Source organism: Lepidochelys kempii, chromosome 1, assembly GCF_965140285.1.
Source record: "Lepidochelys kempii isolate rLepKem1 chromosome 1, rLepKem1.hap1, whole genome shotgun sequence".
NCBI classification, from domain to species: Eukaryota; Metazoa; Chordata; order Testudines; family Cheloniidae; genus Lepidochelys; species Lepidochelys kempii.
Genome location: NC_136380.1, coordinates 156,036,518 through 156,053,705, shown reverse-complemented (window position 1 = coordinate 156,053,705; position 17,188 = coordinate 156,036,518). Strand labels below are relative to the sequence as shown.

The window sequence follows — 17,188 nt, the reverse complement described above, 5'->3', positions numbered from 1 at the left end:
GAGGATCGCTTTTTGCTGCTGTTGTCTGAAGTGTCATTCTACATGGACGAAGTCTCCCACAAGCTAAGTCATGTGAACCTCAGAACCATGTTAGGTAATGTCTTGGGGGGAGGGAGGGAGGGAGGGTTAGGAAGCCTTTGGTGTCCCTAGCTCTGTAGATTAGCAGGATGCCCATAATCGATTTATCAGCACTCTCAGATTAAGAGGATACCCTCTTTGATGTTAAACTAGTCTCTTCTGCACTTGAACCTGGAGGAGAATAAAATCACTATTCTACCATTCTCCATGTCTAAGTGTTCAGAGTAGCTTAATACCGCAAGGTGAGCTAGCACTGTGCTGGTCTTGTCAGCCAACCATGTTTCAGTGACGCAGACCACGTTAGGTAGCCCACAGCTGACGAGTTTGTGGTGGTAAAGAAGGGTGACTGCTGACCATGATTCCATTAGCATGAGGTAGATGTCTTGAAAATGCTCTATTTCAGTGGTTCTGAAATTTCTGTACTGGTGACCCCTTTCACACAGCAATCCTCTGCGTGCGACCCCCCCTTATAAATTAAAAACACTTTTTTATATATTTAACATCATTACAAATGCTGGAGGCAAAGCAGGGTTTGGGGTCGAGGCTGATAACTCATGACCCACCATGTAATAACCTTGTTACACCCTGAGGGGTCCCGACCCCTAGTTTGAGAACCCCTACTCTATTTAGTCTGCATTGGTTGGCTCATTTGGTGCACTGGAACGCCTTACCTAGGGAATGACCAAGTGGGAAAGAAGCAGCAGTGGCACAGGCCAAAGTGCTATGCTAGCCTGTTGGAACAACTTGCATCATGGTTTTTTCAGCCCACATAAGTTAGAACAACCTTCAGATTGCTGTAACTTACATCAGGGCCAAACACCAATCTCTGGCTGTTCACAGACTTCGGAGAGCACAAATGCTGCTTAATACCTGACCCCTTTTCCTCGGGCTTGTACCAAGCGCAGATCAGGGATCTGAACAATATTCCTGGTATACATTTAGGTCTCCTTTTCATTTCTAATACCAACTCTTATTCTAGTTGTCATATCCATGCCTACATCCGATATACACTTATGGTTATGCTGTAGTCGGTTTACTTTATTTTTGAACATTTTCAGCAACAAAAGAAACGTGGGGAACAATTAGGTACTATGTTTGTATATTACTCACATCTGTTTGTGAACCATTAAACATGTTCTACTAAAACACTTGCCCACAAGGTTTCTCTGGGGGAAGGGAAGAACAAAAGTATTCCTCAGTACGGCGACATATTACTTATTTTGTTACGGACTTTGAAGCATGGTGCAAGCCAACAGAAACTGCCGATGTTAATCTACCCAATATTTATGGTTATATTATGGTGTCATAATCAAATCTGGGTCATTAAAGACACTATGGTTATTAAAACTGCTATAAAAATGTGATAAAAAGCCTTACCTTTTGGATAATCTTCCAATAAGAGGTTGAAGTGACCTAACTGACAAAAGAAATCAGACTCGACCTTTCCTTCAGCTTTCAATATCAGAGATTCATAGCAGCGAACAGCCTGTAAAAGAGAAGTACAGATATTTTCACAGTGCTGTATTGTACTGAACAAAGCACATTTTATAAATGCATCTTCTTTCTAATACAAATATAAACCTTTTACCAAACCTAATGTTATTGTGCAAAACTAAAAACTCTGCAGTTTTCTGCAACCACCAGAGCTCTTTCAGAATTATGTCATCCTTGGTTTTAAAGCAAGAAAAAGAGGGAGAGCACACACTGAAAAAGTGTCAGATTCAAACACAAATATCTAGCGATACTAATATCTAGAATACAGAAAAAACAAAATCTTTTTTTCTTTACTTGTGAACTTGACACACACTTCATTTCCTTAAGGCAAAACAAATTGATACAGTACATCAGGGGATTGATTTAAAATGAAGTGATATAAATCACTGAATGTAATTATGATTTAAATCAGCAAGTAGGAAACTGATTAAAATCATCAATTTTAATCTTGTTTTGCATTTGTGCTTTAGTTATTTTCCCAAAGAACATTTGAGTCTGGTTGGCTGCTGTCATTTGATACTTTTTTGGTAACCAGGGAGGATACACTATCTATACATACTTAAATAATTATATTACACAACATATAACTACTCTAATTCTTAATTTACCATTTCTTATTTACTAGATCATTTTTTTTCCTCATAATCTGTGTCAAGATGAATTTTTATGGAATGGGAATTCAATTAAAATGCTTTTTTAATATAAAAAAGCATTTAAAATTGTTTGAACATGAAGATCATGTCTACACTACCACTTATGTCAGCAAAACTTATGTCACTCAGAGATGTGAAAAGAACACCTCCTCCCCACCCCCGAGTGATATAAATTTCACTGGCATAAATGGTAGCGTGCACAGCATTATATCAGCGGGGGAACTCCTCCTGCCAACATAGCTACCGGCACTTTTTGAGGTGGTATTATCATGTCGACAGGAGAGCTCTCTCCTGTCGGCATAGAGCGGCTATATGGGTGATCGTACAGCAGTGCAGCTGCATTGGTACAGCTGTGCTGCTGTAAATTCGCTACCACAGACATGCCTTAGTTTAGCAAAACATTGAGGAGTCCGGTGGCGCCTTAAAGGCCTGGTTTTTCAACTCCTAGTCAATTTCTAAACTTGGAATGGGACCTGAAAGTAGTCTTTCACATTCCAGATGAGTGACCCAGCCACCAGGCTCTCTGGCTATTCTAGGGGGTGGTGGTCCGTTTCTCTTGTTCTATGGAGAAAAAAGTTCATAAGGTCTAGTTTTTGTTTCAGTGCAGAACAAAAACAAAAATAATGAAAGCTCAAATTTTTTTGTAAAATGGAATTCTTATGTTTTGCCGAGACCTGGCTAGAATACAATTAACATTTTCTGATACAGAGCAGGTAAAATACAATTAGGTTTTCTACTACTCACAATCACAGCTTGCGACATGGATAAACTCCAAACAAGAATTTGGTGACCCATAAAATCTTTTGGGCAAGTAATCAGATGAGGAAGACAACTTTGCAAAGATGACCAAAGACTAAGAGAAAATCTCAATTTCTGGAGAACACTGACACAGCAGGATCCCTCTAACCAGGCATGAGCCTGACTTCCCTGAACTATTCAAGGTTATAAATCAGACATGCTTAAACAGTTTAGCATCTGGGACCCTACAGTGATTCCATCAAATTTTATCAAACCACACTTAGGAGAAAACATACTTTGTGGTTAGAGTACAAGGGTGGGAGTCGGGACACCTGGGTCTATTTTTGGCTATTTCACACACATCTTGTATGACCTTCAGTAAGTCAGATTTTCACTATGTCTTTGTCTCCAACCCCTCAGCCAGCAATATTTAGGATGTTTACCTACATTCACAGGGATATCATGTGACATAATTCATTTTAACTTCTAAAGCTCTTCTTGGAAGTTCAGATTGGAGGCAACAGAGTAATAAAAAGCAAAAGTGTTTTCCTTGCTTTCCATTCTCAAGGGAGAATAGGAAACACCAAGATAATCTCTTTTTCCTTCCGGAAAATTAAGTCTGCACAACTTTTTTTTTTTTTTTTAAACCCAGTATACCTAGTCCTCACACACACAAATATGGATACTCTAGTACAGATTTTGGTTCAAAAACCATCTCTTCTTCCCACCAAACACCTTTGAAGACATCCCTGGAAAGGAGTCCAAACTTTTCCACTTCGAGCCGGGGAGGGCAAACTACAGCCCACAGGCTGGATACAGCCCGTCAGGGCTTTCAATCTGGCCCATGTAATGGCCAGCCCCATGGCGCAGCGGGACGAAGGCAGGCTCCCTACCTGCCCTGGCACCAGGCCGCTCCCAGAAGCGGCCAGCACCACATTGCTGCAACCCTTGTGGGACAGCAGAGGTCTCCGTGCACCACCCTCATCTGCAGGCACCGCCCCCCTAGCTCCCACTGGCTGGGAACGGGGAACCGTGGCCAATGGGAGCTTCGAGGGTGGTACTCACAGGCAAGGTCCACACGCTGAGGAGCCGCCTGCCCTATCGCACCCCCAGGAGCCACTGCCAGACATGCTGGCCACTTCTGGTAGCTGCACGGGGCAAGGGAGCCTACCTTAGTCCCGCTCAGCACTGCTGCCACCCTGGAGCTGCTCAAAGTCAGCGGCGCCAGGCCACAGCTTGCACCCCCACCCCTTGCCCTGAGCCCCTCCCTGCATACCACACCTCTCCTACACCCCCACCCCTTACCCTGAGCCCCTTCCCGCACACCATGCCCCCCCCACACACACACACCCTGCACTCCCACACCCTAACCCCCTGCCCCAGCCCTACATTCATGCCTCTGTGTACAATTTCCCCACCCAGATGTGGCCCTCGGGACAAAAAGTTTGCCCACCCATGCCTCAGAGGAAGAAGCAAGTCTTCCCCTAGAAGCGAGAGATTAAAAAGCATTTTGAAAAAAGGAGGTCACACCAACATGGATTTTCTTGGGTGGGAATCTCAAGGAATCAGACCCAAAAGGATTTGTAACTACATAGATCGACAGCCACTGGGATACATCAAGTGTAAAAACTTCTATGTACTCCTGAGGGAATTTTGCACCAAAAAATTAAAAATTCCGCACACAATACTTTAAAATTCAGCAAAATTCTGAATATTTTGTCAAAATAATATAATCTAATCACACCAGTTTCAATTATTGTGGTAATTTATTTCAAAATACCTGACAGCATGTATGTAACAATGCAGACAACAAAAGACATGGAGGAATTATTTTTTGACAAATACATTCCTTAGTAGGAATACTAATACAGAACTTGGAGTAATAATTCATTTAAACTACAATACAGAAATGTATTTCCTGCACCCCTCAGAAGCGTTGCAAAGGCTTGGGGGAGTCAGGTATAATGGAGTGGCTGAGGGAGAGGAAAGTAATTGCTAAAAAGGAGCCTGGGAGTCAGGCTCATGCCAGGTTTGACATTACTCCACATTGTCTGGGTTTGTGGTATGCCCAATATTTATACAAATCTTATGTCCCCACTGTGAATACCATTTTCAGGTCTGATCAATCCACCTCAAAAACAATACAGCAAAAGTGGAAGGGGTTCACAGACAGGTAACAAGAACCAGAAAATGGAAAGCCTTCCATATGATTGAAAATGGGTACTGTCCACAACATTTTCGCTGCTGCTTTGGATATTCCTTTGAGATATGAAATATTCTATTCCACCTTGGGAAATAAAGGCAGAATAAGTCCTCAATGTTTTATCCTTATGTCGAGTACAATATTGTGGTTATGTAGATAGCGTTGAGTTTGGACAACCTAGATCAGTGGTGGGCAACCTGCGGCCCGCACACAGCCCGTCAGGGTAATCCTCTGGCGGGCGGGCAGTGAGATAGTTTGTTTACATTGACCGTCCGCAGGCTCGACCGCCTGCAACTCCCAGTGGCTGTGGTTCACCAATCCCGGCCAAGGGGAGCTGCAGAAAGCGGACCGCCAATGTAAACAAACTGTCTCACAGCCCGCCCACAGAATACCCTGACGGGCCCCATGCAGCCTGCAGGTTGCCCACCACTGACCTACATACTGAAGAAATGGCCACAAGTTACGAGAGAAGCAGAAGGACAGCAACAGCCACCTGTGGAGTACAGTTCCTCAAGAGGCATGTCCAAACCTGTGTTGGAAACTACCACAGCCAGTTACCTCAGTATCAAAAAAGGGATTTCTAAAAGTCAGAGCCCGCACAAGACTAAACAATAGAGCCCAGCAAAACATTAAGATGTCAATAAGCCAAACAGCTGAAGTAAAAACAAACATCCTTTTGTTTTTGATTTCAGTTTCTGCTCTGCACAGGAAGAGTTTGGGCAAGTCTGCCTGAAGCTGAAAACTCAGGAAAAAAATGGTTGACATCTTCTGACCTAAGACCTTCCCTCTGCCCCCAGTCCCATTCCACCTGCATCCAGAACCTCCCAACGAGCCTCTGTGCACCCCGATCCGCCCTCCCTCACCTGGACCCCCCACCGTGCCACCCGCATTGCCCCACACAGAACCCTCTCACCCCACACCTGGATTGCCCCACGCTAAGCCCCTCCATACTTGGATCCTGCTAGGCTGAACCTACTTGCCCCACACCTGGATTGGGATGGGAGGGCAGGACTGGGTGTGCGTGCAACACTCTGTCCCTCTCACTCACTGTGGAGGTATATAAATAGTAAGGCATCTATTTGTCAAAAAACATTTCCTTAATCTTTTTTGTTGTCTGTACTGTTACAGACACTTGCTGACAAGTATTTTGAAATAAACTACCAAAATAATTGAAAATGGTGTGACTATATTATGTTATTTTGACAAATAAAATATGCAGAATTTTAAAAATGTGTGCAGAATTCTTAATTTTTTGGTGCAGAAGTCCTTCAGGAGTAACCTAGGAGTGGAGAACCTCTAGGGACACTACTCAAAGAAGAGCCCAGTTACTGTACAATAAACATGGTTCTTAGTTGTTTTTTCTACCTGTATTCAACTGTAGATGCAAATGTGCCCCATACACATGAGAACAGATTGTTTTGGTCAGTAGTATTCGTTGGGACCATGCATGCATCCTGTATGTCCTTGTGCCCCCATCACATAGGCCATTAAGTGGCAGAGCAGGCCCAATCTCCATTCAGGTCCTTCGTCAATACAGAATCCTATGTAAAAGACTCTCCAGTGGCAGGGAAAGGAAGGCTAGGTTGCAGGATCCACATGGACCAAATATCTTCCATATCTAAGAGCCACAGTTACTGTGATTGTTCTCTCAGTGCTTGTCATGTGGATTCCACTGTAGATGCATGGCTAACTGGTAATTCTCTAAAGAGGTGGGCGTCAGGAGTCCGCCTTAAAAACTGTAGCACTGCTCAGCTAAACCAAGCACCATATCTCATGGCTAAAACTAGAAGCGCCAAGCGGCTGCCTTGTAAGTTTCTGATATAGGGACACTACAAAAACATGAGATGATTTTTGGAATGGCTTTGTTCTGTGGGCATGGGAAACTCCAGCTGTGAGCCCCATGCAGGCTCCGACACTGCCCCACTTAAATCAGTGCAAGTGCTCCAGGTGAGGACGCACATCCACTGGCAGAAGGAGGGTCATGGGGACATGAAAAACCACAGTAATTACCATGGTAGCTGTATGCTGATCCAACGTACATCGACTTAATGTTGTAGTATAAGACAAGGCCTGAAAGTAACCTAGACTTCATGAAATACTGTATATGATGGTCCTGCTATTAACTCTTGAATCTCTCTCACCTTTCAAGCAGAGGCAATATCCATCAAAAGTAGAGCAGCAAACCAATCTAGGGAGGGAATTTCAGAAGATCAGCTGACCATCCTGAACCTGAAGTGATGACCTAATCTGTTGAGTTGCCTGAGGTCTAGAACAGGATGCATCCTGCTTTCTTCTTTGGGACAAAAAAGTGATAGGAATAAAACCTTCATCCCAGAACTCAAGAGGAAACTTCTCCAATGCACCTAGTTGTACAAGCGAGTCCCCACCTTTTGCTTTAGCAGTATCTCATGAGATGGGTCCCTGAAGGAAGACTGGGTTGAAGGGCAAAGGACTGAAACTGGACTGAACAGACCTTATGGACTACTTCTTGGACTCAGCAGTCCATAGTCATTCCAAGTCCAAAATGAAAGGAAAGCACCTGCCAAATGGTGAGGGAAAGTGTATAAATCCTTGTAGATCAGTCCAGGACTTCTGACCATGGAGTCAAACTTGTTTTCTTGAACCAGGTGTTGCATGAATTGTACAATTCTGATACAAAGGTCTCTTCTAGGGAGGATCCAAGGCCTTTTGCTGTTAAGAAAATTAGGAGGTTGGTCTTCAGAGAAGATCTGAAGCTTAACTTGCCTCCTCTTACGGACTGAAGTGTAGAGACCTTGGAACCAAAGTGCATCTCTAAAAACCTCTTTCAAAAGAGTGGAATGTTTCATCATTCTTGCAGCTAAACAGCTTCACTGATCTTCAAAAGGCAGATCTTCAACTTAACTTTTTAGTAGAGGACTCCAAGCTGGGAGCAGTTGCTAACATTTTGGAGGACAGGATTAGAATTCAAAACAACCCTGACAAACTGGACAATTGGTCTGAAAACAACAAGATGAAATTCAATAAAGACAAGGGGGGAAAAAAAATCAAAATGTACAACTACAAAATAAGGAATAACCAACTGACTAGGCATTAGCACAGAACAGTATCTGAGGGTTGTAATAGATTGCACATTGCATACAATTCAACAATGTGATGCAGTTGCAAAAACGGCTAATATACTGGGGTACATTAAAAAAAGCGGAAGGAACCATGAACACCACCATTCTACCCTCCCCAAATCTCACCCTCCTGGCAACCCACACTTTTCCCCTAATGTTCACCTAACACATGGCATTCAACCACCTTAACTGCTTCTCCAACTGATGCCAATCCCTCTGGAGAAGCTGGTGACTGGCCACAGGTAGTGGTGGCAGTTGGGGAAGACACAAAAATCCTAAAATGATCTTCACTTACCCTGTTCACATTTCTGAAGTTTTCCTCACAATCAAAAGGGCAATTGAGACTGAGACATCAATACCACATCAAATATATACAACATGGAACACTGATACAGATGTTATTTGTCAGGAATCAATAAATCAAAAATCATATAAAAATTGAATACTATACTTTAGATGCTGCTAAAATTTGAGAGTGTGTTCAAGTCAAAAGTCAGGATTTTTGTTTTCTTTTGGCGGTGGTTTTTTTTTTTTTTTGCTTTGCAAAGTAACAGATTTCCTTGCAATTTCCCAGAAAATTAATTCTGTATTCAAACAATAAAGACTATAAGTTATGGGCCAGTCATGGCCTGTCCTGCACAAGGGAGCAAAACAGACATGAGGTTTATTCTCTTACACCAGTGTACCATACTACCAATTCCTGCAGACAGGGGAAATGATGATCCATAAAGCTAGTACGTCCTCCCTTACGCATATGGGCAAGACGACATGGAGCCTCCACTCCAACTCCCTGGTCACTAAACACCCAGAAGTATAATTAATTACACTGGCATGTTGAGGAGCATGCACTTGCAACACATATACTGCTGTTGCAGTTTGCCCTCAGACCAGAAAGGAGATCTGATTCTCCCTCATGGGCTGCTCCAACGGCAACCCTACACACATTTCCCTTTGCCATGAGCTATAATCACAGACTGACAATCTAGCCCTTTGTGAGGATACACAAATTTCACCCCTGCTTGAAGTTCAAAACTGAATGCAATCTTAGCTACCATGCCTCTATGACAAGAAGATACAGAAACACATCTTTAGTGATTTAATACACATCTTTAACCACAAGTACATTCAGAGCAGACAAGGCTCTGTTGCTCAAAAACTGTATCTGAGGAACACAGCAACAATTCAGATTTGTAATGCACAGGAAAATCAGATGTACTGATGAGATAGTAGTCTTGTAGCCTTTCACACCTCTAAACAAGGTCCTCCTCACTGGACACTCAGAGTGCTGTGAAGAGATCCAGACATTAAATCCCAGCATGCTTTAAGTGTCTAGAGTCTGAACAGCATCCAGAGACCACCACTGTCACTGGATCCCTTGGCATACTGCTCCGTCTAGCATCCCTCCTGAGAGCTGCGACCAAGCAGCCCACTCTCCTGTACCTGGAATCAGCAGTGATTCCTCAGACCCCCCTCATAGCTTAAACACATCATCCCACAGAACTCTTAACATGAGGATGTTCTGAGTCCACAGTTTACCTACATAAGGGGCAGTGGTACATGGAGCATCATGCATGCACTTTGCATAGGATTCTAACACCATTGCCCTTTCCATTGCACAAGAAATCCAGAGAGTACAGATGATATAGAAAATAAAAACATCCTTAACACAACTTCTCACTCTAGCTGACCTTCCCTAGTGAATTCTTGGGGGGGGGGGGGAGAGAAGAGATGCTTAAATTCAGAGTGAGAGGGTCCCCCCACCTCAGATTCCTGCAACAGCTTTCCTTTGCTTGAGCTGATGAAAATGACCAAACACCCCAAATAGACCAGCTCTTGCACTTTTATAACCTTCTAGCCCCAGACCCTTCCTAGGGGGAATTTGTTGCCAGGCACCCTCTCCCCTCACAAATCAGTTCCCAGTGGGAGTCAGTCTACTATAGGATGTTCCTATTTAAACAGAAGACCATCGTGATTTAAATAACTATCTACTGTCAGTTCTCTTTCACTGCCCTTGGAATTTCAGTTCAACATGGAGGTAAAAACCACAGAGAAGACAAAACTGCATCTTCAAAATGGAGTTAGCAGCTTGGTAAAACTGCAGAGAGTCCATAATCTCACATGGAATTCATCAACTGTACAGATTTCCCAAATTCTCATGCAGATTTCCCCCGCCCCGCCCCCCCATGTCATACATCCAGCAGAACAAGCCTAAAAGTCTTAAACGAGGTGCTTGAACTGCCGATTTATCTGCCTATAAAATGGGATCATTTTTAATCTGTCCAACAAAATAGGATTTGGAGGATAATGTAGCCCCTATCTAAGACTGCCAAACACCACAAGAAAAGCATTAAATTTCCTCCACAGATTAAAATGGTTTACATAAAACCCTGTTTTTCACGCCACTTCCTGAAAATGAAAATATATTTAAGTAGTCGCAAGGTTTTCTGACTGAAAAAGGGAAAAATAAATTGATGGCTTTAGGTGGAGCTCTGTATTAAATTGAGCACAATCCTGGGCTGGTATGCAGATCATCCTAGCGAAAGAGGAAATTTCAGATTATCTTGTAGATAAAATGCTTGGATTCAGGCTGAGCTGTCTACTGCCTTGATTGCAGAGAGGAATTTTGAGGGAACAAGCAGTAGCTCTTCCCTGGTTGAGTTTAGGCCATGGATAATGACTGATGTTCTAGAGGTACAGTAACTCCTCGCTTAACGTTGTAGTTATGGTTCTTGAAAAATGCAACTAAGCGAAACAATGTTCAGGGAATCCAATTTCCCCATAAGAATTAATGTAAATGGGGGGGGGGGAGAAGGTTCCAGGGAAATTTTTGTCACCAAAGGTATTATATACATATACAGTATAAGCTAACAATTTTAAACAAGGTAATACAGGTATAAGATTTAAACAATTTTAAACAATTTAATACTATACTCCACAATGATGATTGTGAAGCTTGATTGAGGTAGTGGAGTCAGAGGGTAGATCGTCCGGCTGCTCCTCTTACTGTTCTTTCCAAAGTGCCAGGGGGTACTTAACCCCCCCCAGCTCTGGCCCAGGCCTAGGCCTGTCCCCACCCCACCCCTTCCCCCAAGGCCCCACCCGGCCTCTTCCCACCCCTGCTCCACCCAAGCAACCGCATCCTCACTCCTCCCCCCAGAGCCACATGAACACAGCAAAACAGCTGACTGCTGTGGGTGGGAGGAAGAATGGAGGGAGGCACTGATCTTTGGGGCCTGCTGGTGGGCAGTAGGTGCTGGGGGGGTGGAGGGGAACTGATGCGGTGCTGCCGGACAAACCTCGTTCCAAGCCCCCGCCTGCTAGCTCCAACAGGCTACTCTTCCAGAGAATCCAGCAAGTAGTGGACAAAGTACTATACTAGCAGGTGGCAGCCAAACGTGATAAGCAAACTTTGCACAACTTTAAACGAGTATATTCTCTAATAGATCAGGAACGCAAGAACGAAACAACATTAACCAGGACAACGTTAAGTGAGGAGTTACTGTATTGCATGCAACTTTATCCCACATCTCTCCTTTGGATCCAAGTCATTCAAGGATAATAAATGCCAGTGATCAAGAACTGGACCCAGAAAAGGTGGAGATTATCAATGCTTTCAATTAAGAAGGACCAGATGCCAGCATCTCTTAAACTGAGAACAGCACAAAACGTTTTTCAAAAACCAACACTTGATGATGACAACATGGCTGTCGACCAGTATCCAATTTGTAATTAAGTTCGTAACGAGAGCGGTCACAAAACAACTTGAGTGTCTAGTTGCCTCAGATCTCCTTGATACTTTTCAATCTGGTTACAGACCTGAACATGGAATTGAAATTGCACCAGTTGCATTGGTAGACAATCTCCTCCTAGCAATGGATGAAGATCGGGGTCCATGCAGATACCGTTAAATCTGTCAGCAACCTTCAGGATTGCTGATCACAAGATTTTGTTACCTCACCTGCACCCCTCAGCAATAGTGGGCAGTAAACTGCTCTTGGGTGGCTCCGTTCTTTCCTGGCAAAATGTTCCCAGAAAGCTCTCTCTTCCCTTAGGGCACTATCATGTGGACTTTTCTATCCTGAAGAGGAGACAATGTGTATATAGGGCTTTTAGGAGAGTGAGAGGATATGGACTTTGGTATTTTTAATATGCTGATGACATTCAGCTCAATATCCCTGTCTCCCCCGATCCAGCCAGGGCTGTTGATAGTCTTGCCCAAGTATCTGAGGGAGATTGCGTTTCAGACAGCTAGCTCTCATCTATGCCCCAATCTGAGTAAGATCAAGATCATGCCCGTAGATGAGGGGTAAGGCTGATATCTCCCCACAGAGGGTATATTTCTACCATGTTACCTGTGTTCACAATATAGGACTATATTCAATCTCCAACTGCTGCTGGAGGATCGTATGGCAGCTGTGCCCAGGAATGCCTGCTACCACCTGCACCCGGTCTAGAGACCACGACCATTTCTTTCACATAGGCATGGATCATGGTAGTGAGGTGCCTTTGTCACATTTCAAGACTGGATTATTGCAATGTATTCTAAATGAGGTTATATTCTAGATTAACTGAGAAATGTAAACTGATGCACAATGCAGCTGTCTTTCAAGCTTTGTTTCTCCTTGGCAGCATGTCATTGGTGCTCTATGATCGGTACCAATTTTGATCTATAAAGTCACAAATGGGTTGGTGACCTTGTCACTTGAAAAGCCACCTCTCAGAGTCATACTGCCACAATTGCAATCAGCAAAAGTATTCAGGCTGGTTTTCTCTTGATTCAGTGGGTTAGGGGTTGGCAGTAGAGCATCCTTTGTGATGTACCCTCAACTCTGAAAGGGGCTTTTTCAGCTTGGGAAAGCTTAAGTCTACTGACCTGCAGAGGCTACTACACGGGAAATCTATTCACGTGGGCTGCTGCAGAGGGCCTCGGTGAAATCAGATGTATGGGGGAGATGGGAATTTAGTGTTCAACGGGTGATCCTATTTTGATTTTGTAATTTATGCTGGGGCACCTAGCACCTTGGATAGGTGCATCTTTTTTGTATAAAAAAAAACTAAAATTCAAGACAAGGTTCTACAAATAAAACAGAAGCAACAACGTTCATTTAACGTTCCTCTGAAGATGAAGTAATGAGAAAAAAATATCTAGAGTCAGAACAGAGAACATGGACTGTTTGAAAGTGGCTTTAATGAAATCTCTGGGTCCCTGGTTACCTTATGAGTAGACAACTATGAGCCATAATTACAAATTGAGAGATATCAGACTGTAGCAACCAGGGCAGGGTGAAGACCACAGTGCAATTTAAACCTTAGTAATTCCTTCACCGACCTTTTGAAAAATCCTTCTACAGAGAATTACAAGGTAAATTCCATGGAGAAAGAGGTATAATGTTTATTAGCCAGGAGCCTATGGAGACTAATGTCCAAATGGCTCAACAAAACCAAGAGCTTCTTCACACAAACAGTTTGCGGCAAGCTGGCGTGTGAAACTGCCTCACACTACCCTGCCACAGACTAATGGTCTGGGTACACCCTGCAGACACATTAGCAGTTCCTTAATGTATTTTGATCTAGTACTCTTTGAAACAGGACAAGATCAAAATGCATAAACAAACTGTTAATGCATTTCAGCAGAGTCAACCACGACAGTCCATGGCAAGCTAGTACAGGGTAGATTCATCAGGATTCCTTTTCTCCTCTCCAATTACTTCAGCTTTCGGTCTTTCATAAGCTCTCTCTTGCTGGGACCAGTCTACATGAACTATTAGTTTGTGACAACTGGGGGTGTGAATCGGGTTCATTGTATTTTAAGGTCTCATGAATCCAGAGAAATTGTGAAGGGTCATATCACCTTAAACTAACACAACATCCCTGATTCACCCATAATTAATCTTAATGTAGCAGGTAAAAATTATGTCCCTAATAGAAAGTTTTAAAACTCAAATCTGTGATTTTTCAGTTCAGTTACAAACTTGATAATCTGGGCATATGTTAATACAGTTCCCTTGAGAAATAATCATTGTAACTTTAAGCAAAGCAATAATAAAATACTAACAAGTCCCTGCCCCTCAGAACACAAAAAATAACTAAATGTACAACAGTTCAGGTTCTCTCTGGTATACTCTTACAACCTTTAACTACTAAAATTCTTAAGTTTCTAGCTCAAGATTTTGTAAAACACTTTTTAAATATGTACACAGCTTTTTAAAGAAAATACACTGCTATATAGAAAATAAAGTCTCATTCAAATTTCTAATTAGCCTCTGGGGACCATTACTTATGTATATGTTCACAAGATGTCTCCACCTTAGCAATATTTGGAACGACGCTTTTTAAAATAAATTTGTAATATAACAAGAGCAATGTCTTATTCAAATTCAACCATGGCTACATTTCTGTAACCTATTAACAGCATATGGGAGAGAGAATAAATTTAGATGACAACTCTCAGCCTACCGTGACCCCACCACATCTACCCAATCCACACTGTAAAATCAGAATCCAAGAGTGATTGCAGGACTTATTGATTCTCTCATTTGAGGAGCTATTAAAAACAATTTTTCTCCACCAAAACAAGTCCCCAAAGGATAGCACAAATTTTTTTAGAGTCAATCACCTCAAAATAAATACCAGTTAATTTACTTCAAATGGAGACATATTATTTATGAGTCCCCCCAAAACAATTCACTAAATCCTCAAACACACAAACCCTGCTAATGCAAAGTAGTTATAAAAACAATTGCAGCCATTAACCATAAAACCAGATGTTGCCTCAAAATGAAGAAGTCATGATCTTCACTACCAAACTATTAAAAAAAACACAACCCCACCACAAATACAATTAGTCACAACAAACAGCTCTTTCTACCTGGTCATGGAACAAAAACAAAAATCAAATCAATCAATCAGCCAGGCGCTGGGGGTTGTCAAGTACTCACTTCTATTCTCTAACATCCAATGGGTTGGGACTAGTCATAGGAGCCCTCTGTAGCCCAGACAGGAGCCCTGTAGTCCAGCTGACATTTCACTAGAATGGATAAAATGTTTAACTACAGCAATGTAAGCTTTAAAAAAAAAAAAAAAGGCATCTTTGCTGCTAATGTGTTATTACTAAAAAAACCCCTATATCCGGTTTAGTTTGAAAATGTTATTGCAAGAACTGAACAATTTCAAGTCTACAATCTGCCAACGTTCTCCGGTATTTATATGCTTCATCTACTTTAACCTGCTCCAACTCTTTCTCCCCTCTGTTCTATCCAAAACATAAAAGTGAATTGTCAATTTAAATATGGTCCCAAATTTTTGTAAAAGCAAGTTAATACAAAAGATCAATAAAAATGTTTTCACAAATATCCTATGGAAAGTTGCCTTAAACATTTTCCCTCTGCAGCATTTAAAAACCTGACAGTGAAAACATAAAAACAAAGAAAATGTAATTGAACCAAGTGTGCAAGATGAGAGAAGCACAACACAAGAACACAACAATAAGCAAAATGGATTTGTAAAACTAATTTTTAATAATCGAAACTTATTAGTAACAGATTAAGCCTGTTTGCAAATGCGTCCCTTTAAATATAGGAAGTTGATATAAAAGACTTTTAAAGAAATCTGAAAACCTCAAGCTATCAATTTTTAAAACATATAAAACTAATTTCAGGTACTACCCTTCCAACTTCCACACAAATATTTATAATTTTACAATCGCATTCCTTATTTTCTAAAAGTAGCTTTCATGACCCTGTTCCTACATAAGAGACTTACAAAAAGGAATAAACTGATTATAGTGCAATTTACTATGTAGAAAGTAAGCTGCATAAAGTAAAATATATCGTCTAATTTTCCCATTATACTAACCTTGTGTGTTATTATTTTTCCTATTTTCAGGAGTAATTTCTAAATTGGTGTCATGGTCTCAAAAATCAGTAATTTGAAGGTTAAACTTAAAGCAATATTAAGTTGGCTATAATGTACATATGTATTTTAAGCATATTAAACATCAATAATTCTCGCAGTTAATATTGCTTTGTGAGGCTTCATTTTTTGTTTTAATTTTCTGACTTGGGGAATAAAGTAGTCTACCTTAATATTACATTAACCTTTCTTTTTACATTTAGTTTCCCTTTAAGAAAAATAAGTCTCACATAGGAAAAGTCGACCAGACTACTAGCCAGAGGACGAAATCTATAGACGCTTAGTGTAATCATCACTGGGCAAGAAACTGACAAAAAAAATACATGGGGACAGGACCGAGGAATGCATACCCTACATCCAGAACCAGCTGCTGATATTCCTACCAAAATGCTTTCTCCAGGAGTGGAGGTCCTCAACTTTCAGCACCTAGGGATTTCTAATAAATGTGAAATCCCCCATCCTGCCAATTCTGGTTCTGTTTAGGTGCTATACAAGCTACACTACTTTTGGATCATCCTCCATTAATATCTTCAATAGTTCCTTTTGCTGCAGTGCACTTTTTCCAAGCAGCAAGAAACTGCAATTTACATCATTCTTCACAAGTTTCCTACTCACCACTGTCAAATGCATTGTGTTCCAGTGTTTGAAAACTCACATTTAAAACCTCCAACCCCTTTCTAGTCAATGATAGAACATTACCTTGCTGCCCAGCTACACAAAACTTTCCACCTCCTGCTATGGTCATGTACCCTACCATACCAAAATCCACGAATCCATGTATTTAAACATGCTTGATCAGACAATGAAATATATACTCTTGTTTACATTTGCCATCTGCAAACATTTATATGTGTCTAATTAGAGGCCTTGCTCTGGAAGTGAGAGGTCAGGAGGGTTTCTGCAACTAGGAAGCTGATATGACAGATTTGTATTTTATTACTCTCGGATAGGAAAGGTTTGGCAGCAGAAAACAGTGTCACATTATATGTTACATGTTAAAATAAACCTAG

General features: G+C 41.7%; 1 protein-coding gene across 9 annotated transcripts in view; it reads right to left on the bottom strand.

Annotated features, from left to right (window-relative positions):
* KDM6A (lysine demethylase 6A) overlaps positions 1-17,188 on the bottom strand; it is a 279,893-nt gene that overhangs the window by 238,365 nt on the left and 24,340 nt on the right. For 8 of the 9 annotated variants that reach the window (XM_073359011.2, XM_073358944.2, XM_073358964.2 and 5 more), the window contains exon 3: positions 1,456-1,564. The exons of the other annotated variant lie outside the window; for it this stretch is intronic. In XM_073359011.2, the coding sequence (XP_073215112.1) occupies positions 1,456-1,564 (109 nt within the window). The remainder of the gene's footprint in view (positions 1-1,455; positions 1,565-17,188) is intronic. 9 annotated transcript variants of the gene reach the window in all.